Source organism: Silene latifolia, chromosome 9 (genome assembly GCF_048544455.1).
Source record: "Silene latifolia isolate original U9 population chromosome 9, ASM4854445v1, whole genome shotgun sequence".
NCBI lineage: Eukaryota > Viridiplantae > Streptophyta > Magnoliopsida > Caryophyllales > Caryophyllaceae > Silene > Silene latifolia.
In genome coordinates, this window is record NC_133534.1 from 40,167,189 (window position 1) to 40,180,358 (window position 13,170).

General features: G+C 34.1%; 1 protein-coding gene across 1 annotated transcript; it reads left to right on the forward strand.

Annotated features, from left to right (window-relative positions):
- Positions 1–11,764: 11,764 nt before the first annotated feature.
- LOC141600913 (uncharacterized) lies at positions 11,765–12,823 on the forward strand. The gene has a single exon (XM_074421170.1). It carries the CDS (start codon positions 11,765–11,767, stop codon positions 12,821–12,823), a length of 1,059 nt encoding a protein of 352 aa, XP_074277271.1.
- The last annotated feature ends 347 nt before the right edge of the window (positions 12,824–13,170 follow it).

Genomic DNA, 13,170 nt, shown 5'->3' on the forward strand with positions numbered 1-13,170 from the left:
TTTACTTGAAATTTATTTTTTTATCTCGTGTTATTATGCTATTATTGTGCTTTTTTTTACCTGGATTTTTTTTACGACTTTGATTTTTTTCTCTTTTTTTTTTACCACATGTTATTGTGCTGTTATTGTTATTCCGCTGTTATTGTGATGTTATTCTGCTGTTACTTTGATTTTTTTTACGACTTTCATTTTTTTTCTTTTTTTTACGACGTGTTATTGTGCTGTTATTCTACTGTTATTCTGCTGTTATTGTGATGTTATTCCGGTGTCACTTTGATTTTTTTACGACTTTGATTTTTTTTTCTTTTTTTTTTACGACGTGTTATTATGCTGTTATTCTACTGTTATTATGTTGTTATTGTGATGTTATTCCGGTGTCACTTTGATTTTTTTTTACTACTTTGATTTTTTTACTCTTGGGTACTCCTGGGTAGCTACCCACACGGCATACCCAAAAAGCATTGATTGCTATTTAAATAAAGTCATGCTCAACATGTGCATATTCCAAATGCTACTTCATTGAAAACATGAATACACAATTTCCTGATCAGCACTCTATAGTCTACGCTTTACATGCAAATCACTCTTGAAGAACACCGTTGTTGAGAGGTAGAATTGCAGTACAAATCCTTAATTAAGTCAAATACATTCTTTTTGGAAAGAGTTTGGATCTAGCTAAAATCTTTCTTCCTAGGGAAATCAAATATCTGAGATCATATTTCAACTACTCCATCATATGTAAGTTCTGGTCTCTCTCATAAGCTTATGCATAAGTGATGGAACTATCTGGCTTCGACATTTACAACATAAAATTGCACGCGTACTGAACTTCACAAACAACCAACATTGACGGCACTGCTCCCTTCCACCATCATGACCACCAGCACCAACAACCAATACGACTACCTAACTCATCTCGATTCCTCATTCCAGCCGCGTTTGATGTCGGTTTCGCGCACCATTGAACAGCCAGCCCCAACACCACCAAGCACCACCAAGCACACCGACATCACTCTCAAAAGGAAAGAATAAGAGGAAGCATAAACACAAGCACCACCACCATCCACCAGCATCAGCCCCAACACCACCAAGCCCACCGGCACCTCCCACTGTCCCGGTTACCTCCGAGGATACATCACTTACTCACTCAACTTCAATTGACCCAAAACTGACCAGAAATCAGCCGCCTACATCTCACCCCCGCACCAAAATCAAGCCTAAATACCGAGACAACAATAATTCACGATCAATCGATTCGAGTTGATTTAATAATCAAATTTACGGGGATAAAATTAAGATTATTAGCGAAATTAGGGTTTCAAATTTGGGGAAAAAACTGGGTGAAAAATAATTGATTTGGATTGAGTGTGACGATAATCGATGATAAGATAATAAATTGATTTGGGGAGGTGGTAAGAAAAAGGATGAAGAAATAAAAATGAAAGAGAATAGAATAGAATAGGAGCGACTAAAAAATAAGAGTGACAGACTCAAAGTGGGGTCATGTTTGTAGCAATCTTATCCGTAGATTGGGTAAGATCTAATGGTTCAGATTTTTCAAACTCACAACTCACCATAAGAACCAAACTCACGAGATCCCGTCTCTCTCTCTCTCTCTCTCTCTATATATATATATATATATATATATATATATATATATATATATATATATATATATATATATATATATATATATAAAGATTGGTGGTTGCTTTTTGATGTATTTGGTTCTTTATGTTGTTCAGTGTGTCGTTGTTTGTTGTTTGTTGTTTATATATATATATATATATATATATATATATAAAGATTGGTGGTTGCTTTTTGATGTATTTGGTTCTTTATGTTGTTCAGTGTGTCGTTGTTTGTTGTTTGTTGTTTGTTGTTTATATATATATATATATATATATATATATATAGAGAGAGAGAGAGAGAGAGAGCAAAGCTCTTCTAAGTCCCTTTTTTTTTGAGTCCATAAGTCCCTCCCACAACCCTTGGATCATGCATGGTGGAAGGTTGAGATTGAAAGCAAAAACACTTAACACTAATGAATTCACTTCTCTCTCTAGTTTTAATAATACATTCACTAATTCATTATCATACACAATTAACACCATATTTTGTCTTATACTTCAAAGTTTATGAAAATTTTGTTAACATTTTTCCTGTTTCGTTTTTTTTTTTCGTTTTTTTTTTCGAGACAAGTTTTTCGATTTGTTTTTTTTTTTTTTTTTTTTTTCGAGACAAGTTTTCGACATTTTAGGATTTTACGAGTGTAATTCTAACAGCAAAAAGTGTAATTTTAAGAAATATTTTCGAGAATTTAGCGTTTTACAAGTTTAACTTCAATCTTTTCCGAGTGATTTTAACGAATAATATTTAGAATTTTTGTCATTTTATCACAAGTTATTGTAATTTAGCATTTTACGAGTGTTATTTTAATGACAAAAAGTGTTATTTTAGTCCAGATAAGTGTAATTTCAGTCCAATGAGATTGTTATTTTTAGTCAAGGAGAATGTAATTTTAGTCCAGAAAAGTGTAATTTTAGTCCAGAAAAGTATAATTTCAGTCCACTGAGAATGTAATTTTAGTCCATTGAGAATGTAACATTAGTCCAATGAGAATATGATAATATGACCAAGTCCTGAGAATATGACCAAGTCCATTGAGAGTATAACATTAGTCCAATAGAGCTAGGTGTAATTCTAACAGAAAATAGTGTAATTCTAACAACAAAAAGTGTAATTTTAGCAGAAAAAAGTGTAATTCTAGCAAAAAAAAGTATAATTTTAACAGAAAAAAATGTAATTCTAACAACAAAAAGTGTAATTTTAGCCGAAAAATGTGTTATTCTAGCAAAAAAAAGTGTAATTTTAACAGAAAAAAGTGTAATTCTAACAACAAAAAGTGTAATTTTAGCCGAAAAATGTGTTATTCTAGCAAAAAAAAGTGTAATTTTTACAGAAAAAAGTGTAATTCTAACAACTAAAAGTGTAATTTTAGTCGAAAAAAGTGTTATTCTAGCAAAAAAAAGTATAATTTTCACAGGAAAAAGTGTAATTTTAATGGAGGAAAGTGTGATTTTAACAGAAAAAGGTGTAATTCTAACAACAACAAAAAGTGTAATTTTAGCAGAAAAAGTGTAATTTTAGTCGAAAAAAGTGTTATTCTAGCAAAAAAAGTATAATTTTAAGAGAACAAAGTATAATTTTAAGAGAACAAAGTGTAATTTTAATGAAGAAAAGTGTAATTTTAACAGAAAAAAGTGTAATTTTAACAGAAAAAAGTGTAATTTTAATGGAGAAAAGTGTAATTTCAACAAATAATCTTAGATCTATTTAGTAGATCTAAACCTAAAATAAAAATATCTCACCAAATAAAAATAAGAACTAAGAACAAAAATATAAAGAAAATATTTCATATTTAGTAGATTTAATATTAAAATCAAAATACGGAGTATAATTTATAATAACACCACCAAAACTGAAAAACAAAAAAAATATACAAAAAAAAAAAAATGAAACGAGATCTGAAAAAAGGAGTTCACCACAACACCCGTACCACCACCGACATCCAACAACAACACCAACACCGACAAAAAAAATATAAACAAGATCTAAAAAATTTCAAAAAAAAAAATCTAGTTCATAATAATAATAAAAACAAACATGAAAAAAAAAAAAAATCAGAACAGAAAAAAAAAAAAAACAGATCTGAAACGGAGGCGGCACGACAATCAGTTGCACGCCATACACAACAACCGCCCCATAACTACCAAAAAACACCCCAAATCTGAGAATTAAAAAAGCAGGCCGAAAAAAAAAAAAAAAAAAAAAAAAAAAAAAAAAAAAAAACGCAAGAACCAGATCTGGTAAGGAAGAAAGGGGAAAAAAAAAAGAGAGCATGAGGAGCGTGAGTGGTGGCGGTGGAGTGGGGTCGTGTAAGGGTGGTGGTGGCGGCAGGAGAGGAGGCAGCGAGCGGCGGTGGGGGTCGTGTTAGGGTGGTGGTGGCGGCAGGAGAGGAGGCAGCGAGCGGCGGTGGGGTAGTCGTGGTCGGGTGTTCGTGGGGTGGTCGTGGTCGAGTGAGGGTGGCTGTGGAGGTGGCGGTGGGGGTGGGTGGTGCCCGGTGGGGAGGGTTGGTGAGGAAGAGTGGAAGATTTTTTTTTTTTAGGTTTTGTATTTGTTTGGTTTTTTTAGAGAGGAGAGGTTTTTGAGAGATAAAAAATGAGTGAAATTATGAGATATGAGAGAGAAGTGGTGTTTGGAAAAGTATATATATTAAATTAGTAGTTAATTAGGAAGAGTTAGTGATTAATTAGTATAGGTAGTGAGAGAGTGGGTTTAATGAGCTTTAATCCCTCTTTTTTGCTTTCAATCTCAACCCTCCATCTTTCTCATCCAATGGCTCTAAAGGGAACTTATGGACTCAAATGTAAGAGGTGAACTCTCTTGATATTTACACTATATATATATATATATATATATATATATATATATAGAAATAGGATCCTATAAGTCCATCCTTTTAGAGTGAGTCCTTGAGTCCTCATACAAGCCCTTAGATCTAATAAATGAATGGTTGAGATTAAATCAAAATAAAGGGATGAGATATAAAAGCCAACAAACCCTAACATCTTACATCTCCCACTCTCATTTCACTGCCTCCCCAACTCTCTCTCTCTCTCTCTCTCTCTCTCTCTCTCTCTCTCTCTCTCTCTCTCTCTCTCTCTCTCTCTCTCTCTCTCTCTCTCTCTCTCTCTCTTCTCTCTCCTCCTCTCCTATTCTCTTCCCCTTTAATCTTCATCCACCAACCCGGTTGTACCTCGCCGCCACCACGTTATGCACTATGCCGCCAGTCCTCTTCTCGCATCTCCTCCACCACGACGACCCGCCGCCGCCGCCACTGCCCTTCCTCTTCCCATTTTCTCCTCTTTTCAGATCCGTGTTTTTTTTTTTTTTTTTTTTTTTTGTCGCAGGCGGTGGTTGTTGGTTATTTATGGCAAAAAAGAAAAACGAGAGAAAGAGAAAGAGCGGTGGTGGCGGCGTTTTGAGTATCGTTCCTTTTTTTTTTAAAGATCCTTTTCAGATCTCGGTTTTTATGAGTTGGTGGCTTTTTTTTTTTTTTTTTTAAAAAAAAAAAACGAGAGAAAGAGAAAGAGCGGCGGTGGCTGCGACTTTTTTTTTTTAATCTTACATCATGTTTTAGTGATGGTGGGGAGTAGATATGGCAATAAAGGACGATGGTCGTGGCCAGATCTATGCTTTTTTACGTTTTTTTTCAATTGAAGAAGTTATAGATGGTGCCCAGAAGCGGTAGGGTGCGTGTTGTGGTGGTCGGTGAGAAAGGAGGGTGGTGGTGGGGGTCATGTTTGTGCACAAGTAGGTTTGGCTAAAGTTACACCCGTGCAGTACTAAAGTTACACTCGTGCAATACTGAAGTTACATTTCTGTCGGACTAAAGTTACACTTTAATTGGACTAAAGCTGTACTCTGGACTAAAGTTACACCCGTATCAGACTAAAGTTACACTTGTTCAATACTGAAGTTACACATCTGTTGGACTAAAGTTACACCCGTATCAGACTAAAGTTACACCCGTATCAAACTAAATACACTCGTAAATGACTACAGTTACATAGATTTAGTATTAAAATTATAAAAAAATAATCTATAATAAAAATTACATAAATTTAAATTTTTACATAAAAAATGACTTTAAAATATTAAAGTTTCATTCTTAAAATATTAAAGTTACACTTGTATAGTAGTAAAGTTACACTCATAAAGTGTTGAAATTACATAAATCGTTAAAATTACATAAATTCAAAAGTGTTAAATTACATCAATGATTAAAATTACATAAATTCAAATTTTTATATTCAAAATAAAGATGTATAACATAAATTCCAATTTTTATATAAAAAATGTTAAATTTTAATTAAAATTACACTCATAAAGTATTAAAGTTACATTCATACACTAAAGTTACACTCATAAAGTACTGAAGTTACACTCAAAAAATGATTGGCTAAGATTAGGACTTAGGGACTCAACCAAATTTGTGGACTTATAAGAACTCATCTATATATATATATATATATATATATATATATATATATATATATATATATATATATATATATATATATATATATATATATATATATAAAGATTGGTGGTAGGTGTTAATTTGTTGATTGGTTTGTTTTGTGTATACGGGTTTGTTTGTGACTTTGTGTCACGGTTTTTGTGTTGCTAATTTACACTTGTATTTTATTAAATTTACATTGATAGATCTAATAAATATATAGTAGATTTTGAAAAAAAAACGCATTATCATGATTTTTATTCTTAGATCTTATAAATATATTTATTATGCTCATATTTCTTTACATTTACACTCGTATTTAATTACATTTACACTCATATTTCTTTACATTTACACGCATTTTTCAGATTTACACTCACATTTTTTACATTTACACTCACATTTATTTACATTTACACTCATATTTCTTTACATTTACACGCATTTTTCAGATTTACACTCATATTTCGTTACAGTTACACTCGTGTTTCTTTACATTTACACTCATATTTCTTTACATTTACACGCATTTTTCAGATTTACACCAGTATTTCTTTACAGTTACACTCGTGTTTCTTTACATTTACACCCATATTTCTTTACATTTACACTCGTATATTTGTACATTTACACTCGTTAAAATTATATAGATTTGCACTCATAGTTTTTGTGGATATGAGTTGGTGGTGGAGGACGGCGTTGGTGGTGTTTGTTGGTAGTCAGACTAAATTTTTATTCGTAAAGGACCGAAGTTACACTTCTAAAGGACCAAAGTTACACTCAAAGGACCAAATTTACACTTAAAATACTACATTTACACTTGTAAAACATTACATTTACACTCGTAAAATGTTAAAATTATATAAATTCAAATTTTTCGTCACAGAAAATCAAATTTACACTCTTGAAATATTATATTTACACTCGCAAAACATCAAATTTACACTTGTGAAATGTTAAAATTATATAAATTCAAAATTTCCGTCACAAAAAATCAAATTTACAATCTTAAAATATTAGATTTACACTCGTAAAACATCAAATTTACACTTGTAAAATGTTAAAATTATATAGATTCAAAATTTCCGTCACAAAAAAAATCAAATTTACATTCTTAAAATGTTACATTTACACTCGTAAAACATCAAATTTACACTTGCAAAATGTTAAAATTATATAAATTCAAAATTTCCGTCATAAAAAAATCAAATTTACACTCTTAAAATGTTACATTTACACTCGTAAAACATCAAATTTACACTTGTAAAATATTAAAATTATATAAATTCAAAATTTCCGTCACAAAAAATCAAATTTACACTCTTAAAATGTTATATTTACACTCGTAAAACTGCAATTTACACTTGTAAAATGTTAAAATAATATAAATTCAAAATTTCCGTTACAAAAAAATCAAATTTACATTCTTAAAATGTTACATTTACACTCGTAAAACATCAAATTTACACTTGTGAAATGTTAAAATTATATAAATTCAAAATTTCCGTCATAAAAAAAATCAAAATTACACTCTTAAAATGTTACATTTAAACTCGTAAAATAACAAATTTACACTTGTAAAATGTTAAAATTATATAAATTCAAAATTTCCGTCACAAAAAATCAAATTTACACTCTTAAATGTTACATTTACACTCCTAAAATGTTAGATTTACACTTGTAAAACTCATTCAACATTACATTTATACTCTTGAAATCTGAAACTCAAAACTGATTAATTAGGGGCTAGAGAGAGAAAGAAAAATTAATTAGTGTATAGAAATTTGATTACTGAAATAATTTTTTTGTTAATTTCAATCTCAACCATCCATTTCAATCCAACCATCCACATTTTTTTCTTTTTCTTTTTAATAGTCCTTAATCCATCCCTTCTCCATCCATCTCAACCATCCATTTTCTTATCCAATGGCCCTTAGAGGGACTTAGGGACTCAATGGCATATGGTGGACTCATAAGAACTCACCTCTCTCTCTCTCTCTCTCTCTCTCTCTCTCTCTCTCTCTCTCTTTATATATATATATATATGAATATAGTGTTTAATTTATATATGGGTATGATAAAAGTTCACCTATGTACTGGTTTTTAGAAGTATTGAGTTGCTATTTTTTACCTTATTCATGTTTAAGTTGTTTTGTTAAGAAAAATTAATTTGTATGAAGACCGATTATGGAAGGGCTGTCTTAAAACTGTCATAAGTCGAGTTATAAGAATGATATTGCTGTGATTCTAAATTGAGGTGATAGCTTTCTTCTTACGATTCTAACGATAGGTCACACGCCCAAAATGACCAAGTAACGAGTGAGATATGAGTGTTAGAAAACCAGACGTTGTTGAGAACTGTGCCGGAACTCGGCCAAGTAGGGCCTACTTGGCCGAGTAACTTTCGTATTCGGCCGAGTAACCCGTATTCGGCCGAGTAATCTTCCTGTGACATTTTGGGTCACCTTAGGGAGTCGAGAACACGGCCGAGTGGTATAGTTACTGGACCGAGTGTCCTGTACTCGACCGAGTGTCATGTACTCGACCAAGTACGTCAAGTACTCGATCGAGTACCTCTTTGGGTGGTTGTTTTGAGTCGGCGGCTACGTTCTTTGATATGTTTTGCGTCTTAGGTCATGTGCACACGTATGTTTTGGGTCTTAAAGCATTCTTTTACATATATGACGGTCTTGATACATAAGTTACAAGATATTATGATGTGGAGAATGTCGGCTTATGAAGGATATGTGTTGGGTAGGGAGGACATGAGTATACGGGATTGTGGTGGATAGTGGAAAGAATAAGCGAAGTTGACGAGTTATTGAGATAAGGAGCACATTCTGTGAGCTATGGTGAGCGAATTAGTCGTTGGCTAAAGTGTTGTAGTGATGACCGTATATGGTCGAGTGATGATGAGAGAGGTAATGTAAATTCGATGAATGTTAGAAACAAAAGTTAAAATGGGGGATATGAAAATTATGGTAATTTGGGATATATAGTGATTTCTGGAGAGAGATGATTATGACGATGTTGGGTGAGGAGATGTGTAATGGAAGGTGGTGAAAAAAAAATGGTGTAAAGAGAGCTTAGTTCGAGGGATGCCGCAATGAGGATTTGTAGGTAGTAGTCGTTATGGAGATTTGTATTACTAGAAAGTGAGCCTAGTATATAATCATTTGGGAGGTCACAGGATGACGTGAATCTTGGTTTTCTAGAATTATCAAAAGAAGATGTAATCAATTAAGAAGAAATCATTGAGTGGGTGGATCTATCGGTGGGGAGTATGAGTGGGAAGCATGATAAGAGGGATTGTCTATAAGAAATTAATGAAAAATAATGATATAGGCTAATAGAATTTGGTTTTTGGAAGTAATGGGAAGAGAAGGATGATGGTAAGTTGAGTGAGTGTTCACAAAAATTAGGGGACACGAAAGTAAGTAATCGTGGGATTGTGTGATACTATCATGAGGGTGTAAGTAAGGGATATATATAAATTATAGGACGACTTGTTAGTCATGAGTTTTGAGGAATTTAAGGAGTAGGAAGTTGGTAGAGTATTTGCATGGTACGAGACTATGGTGGTGAGCTAGGTGACGATATAATCAAGGATAAAATTTGAATAGTTGTTGCGGTAATTTTTGTTGATGGATTTAATGTTCGTTATTCGGGATGATAATCAAAGAGAGGAAATGAATTGTTATATTTAGAGGTGATGGTAAGAAAGTAATTACATGAAAGATGGTTGTGTCGTAGTGTTGTCACTAGTGGTTAAGGATGATGTTAAATAGGCAAGTTAGTCATTCTAAAGAGGTTTATTTTGTGGAGTTCTGATTGGTATGTATGGTGTGAGGGAGTATAAGATGTAGATATAGGAGGTGTTTGCTAGTATTTAGGTACTTATGATATGGTTACGTTTGTCGGGTGGTGATAATTGTGCGGATGGGAGGACATGTTATGAAGGGCATGTGAGTTAAGCTCGGGTGAGAGATATCCATTATCAAGTGGTAACTTACGTGATCAAGATTGGCTAGTTATATTCGACTATCGGTCTATGATGTGTGTAAATGTTTGTGTGAGGTTCTGACCTCACGAGTAGTGGTATGGTGTGATAGTTATAAGTCGTTATCTAAGTGTTCTGCGTTATATGTTGTGTACGGTAACCTAATAAGATGATATTCAAAAAGTGGTAATTTGGGTGATCTGGAATGGCTATTTATACTTGTAAGGGCTTGTTTGGTTGCCCATTAAAATCATGGGATTTTAAACTTCCTAGGAAGTGTAAAACCATGATGTTGTTTGGTTGCCAAAATCATGGGAAGTAGAACTTCCCACATGAATCTACTTCCTCCATTATGTGGGAAGTCACTCACCAAGCCCCCCTTGGTCATTGAAACTTCCCACATGAATTAACTTCCCACATGCAAACCAAACACTTTTTGGGAATTCACATGAATTGGAAATTCATGTGAACTTGAAGTTCCCGGGAACTTTAGTTCCCTTATGCCAACCAAACAAGTCCTAAGTGATAGTGTGAAGTTCCGGCCTCATGAGTAATAGTATGGATGATACTCATAAGGTTGTTATCTATTTATTCTGTGTAACATGTTGCATTGTGATCTAGTAAAGCGGTTTTAAGGAAGTTTTCTGGTCAAAGAAGTTATACTGAGTCAGTGTTTATGGGATCGTATAAGTTGCGATGACTATCAATGTGGTTGTTGTGCCTCGGGTGGCAATCCGGGCACGGTACTTCATGTTGTGATACGAGTAATTTCGCGCTGCAGTGCGATTGTTGGTGGCGGTGTTACGATGTCGTCATCGGTTGTGGTGGAGTAGGCGGGATACTGATGAGACGAACTTTCGAAAGTATATATCAGTTATATAGATTGTTGTTTTGTTTACTCCTGTTTCCTGTCAGTGTCGGTCTGGGCATATAGATTGTTGTTTGTTTATTAATGTTTCTTAACAGTTTCGGCTTGGGAGTGAGGGTAGAATATGATATGGAAGAAAGTTGCGTATGTTTCCGTTGTTGTCATGGTATAGTGATATTCTGTTAATGTTACACAGTTGTGAGAGGTTGTTAGAGTATTTTCGATCTTGTTTTAGATGAGGCATTGGTTGACATAGTTGTGGCAAGAGTTTTTTGGAACGTGTGTGTGCTAAGCTGGAAGCGGCAAGTGGTTCGTGATCTTTATTGGGACAGTGAGTATAGGGAGTTGGGAATTAGTATTATATTAAGTTATAGATGAGTTTACAACAATAAATAGGAGAACTTGAGGATCTAGTGTGAGTGTGTGTAACAATTGTGGATCGTGAGTTATGATTGTGGGGATAAGTGCATGTATAAAGAAATATGTCATTTTGCGGTAATGTTGAAGAGATGGAGTAGTGGTTATGCTGAGGATTTTATGGTATAGGTTAGATGGAGTGCAGAATAATTGGAGGCACGAGAGATGTTAGGGAGAGAGAGCCTTGGATATGGGATGGTTGTCGGTGTTGAAGTTATAGTCGGTGATAGGTGATATAAGATGAGGATAAGGGGAAGACAACAACTAAGGATGAATATTTTATTATATTACAATGAGAGAGAATGTTTAACCTAGAGAGAGAAAGGAGAAAACGCAGTCATCTCTAGGTTTTGCAAATTCTTAATTCTGCTTGATTTCTTGATTGTTTGTCACAATGGTTAGGAAATCAACACGATCTACTGTTGCTAAACATTCTAGTCCAAACAAAAATAGGAATATTAATACTTTTACACCGTTACAATTGGAAAAAGAGACGGTTATTGGCAGGCCAAACGTGGAGGAAGGACATAAAACCAAAAGCATTAATGAAATTGAGGGGATAGCTCCCTTCTCCACGGAGGAAATACTGGTGGAGGATGTTGAGGACTCTGCTTCTGAGAATGAATCTGAACCTGAAAAGGAGAATTTGATAGATGATGAAGGAGAATGGTTTCAGAGGCATGGTAAAAAGATTATACAAATGATAGATGAGGAACTAGAGGAGTTGCTTCAATTGACAGAGGAGGATGTACAAGAGGAGATTACCTATTGGAAGCAGGCTGTGTATGGGTTTGTTGTGGGGGGTAATCCTCCATGGCAGATCCTTGAGGGATTCCTGAAAAGGATATGGAGTAAGTACTCAATTGATAAAATATCGTTCTTACCAAATGAAGTGTTTTTGGCACGTTTCCAAACAGCTGAAATGCAACAGGCAGTCTTAGGAAGTGGATATTTCCTATTTGACAATAAACCTTTAATCATAAGGGCATGGCAGCCTGACATAGATCTAGAAAAAGAGGAAATAAAATGTGTACCAGCATGGATTAGGCTTAAAGGTTTACCTTTGAAATTCTGGGGCCAAAGTCTTCCTAAACTTGCTAATCTGGTGGGCAAATACGTGAAAAGTGATGCTGCCACAGAGAGTAAAACCAGATTAGGGTTTGCTAGGATTATGGTTGAACTGAAAGTGGACCAAAAATTTCCATCGCATATTACCTTTCTGGATGAAAAGCAGAGTAAAATTCAGATACCTGTGGAGTACGAGTGGAAACCTAGCACCTGTAACAAATGCAAACAAATAGGGCATGAGCAAAGCAATTGCAGGAAAGGTTTAAACAAAGAGGTTAAGAAAATACAAAAGGTTTGGAGGCCAGTTCAAGTGAAGAAAACTCAGCCTGTGGTACCTGTCACCATAGCACAAGATATTAGTACTCCTTTGAATAAACCTCTATAGATAAGAAATGGGTCTATATCCCCTGTCAGACTCCCTAGACAGGGTGTTGATGTCAGCTCATCCACGCAAGATTCTCCTACTTATAAAGAGGTCTTGAGTGGACAGTGCTCCCCCAAGGATGGCAGTGTGCCTAATGGTAATGATCCTCCTAAATTATCTCATGATTAAGCTTGGGTTTTGGAATGTTAGGGGGTTGAATAGGGAAGAAAAGCAGAAATTTGTGAATAGTTTCCTTCATAAGAATAAAGTAGCAGTTTTTGGTCTTTTGGAAACAAAAATAAAAGCTAGCAATAAGAATAAATCTATGTATAGGGTTTTCCAGGATTGGAGTCTTACTTCTAATAATA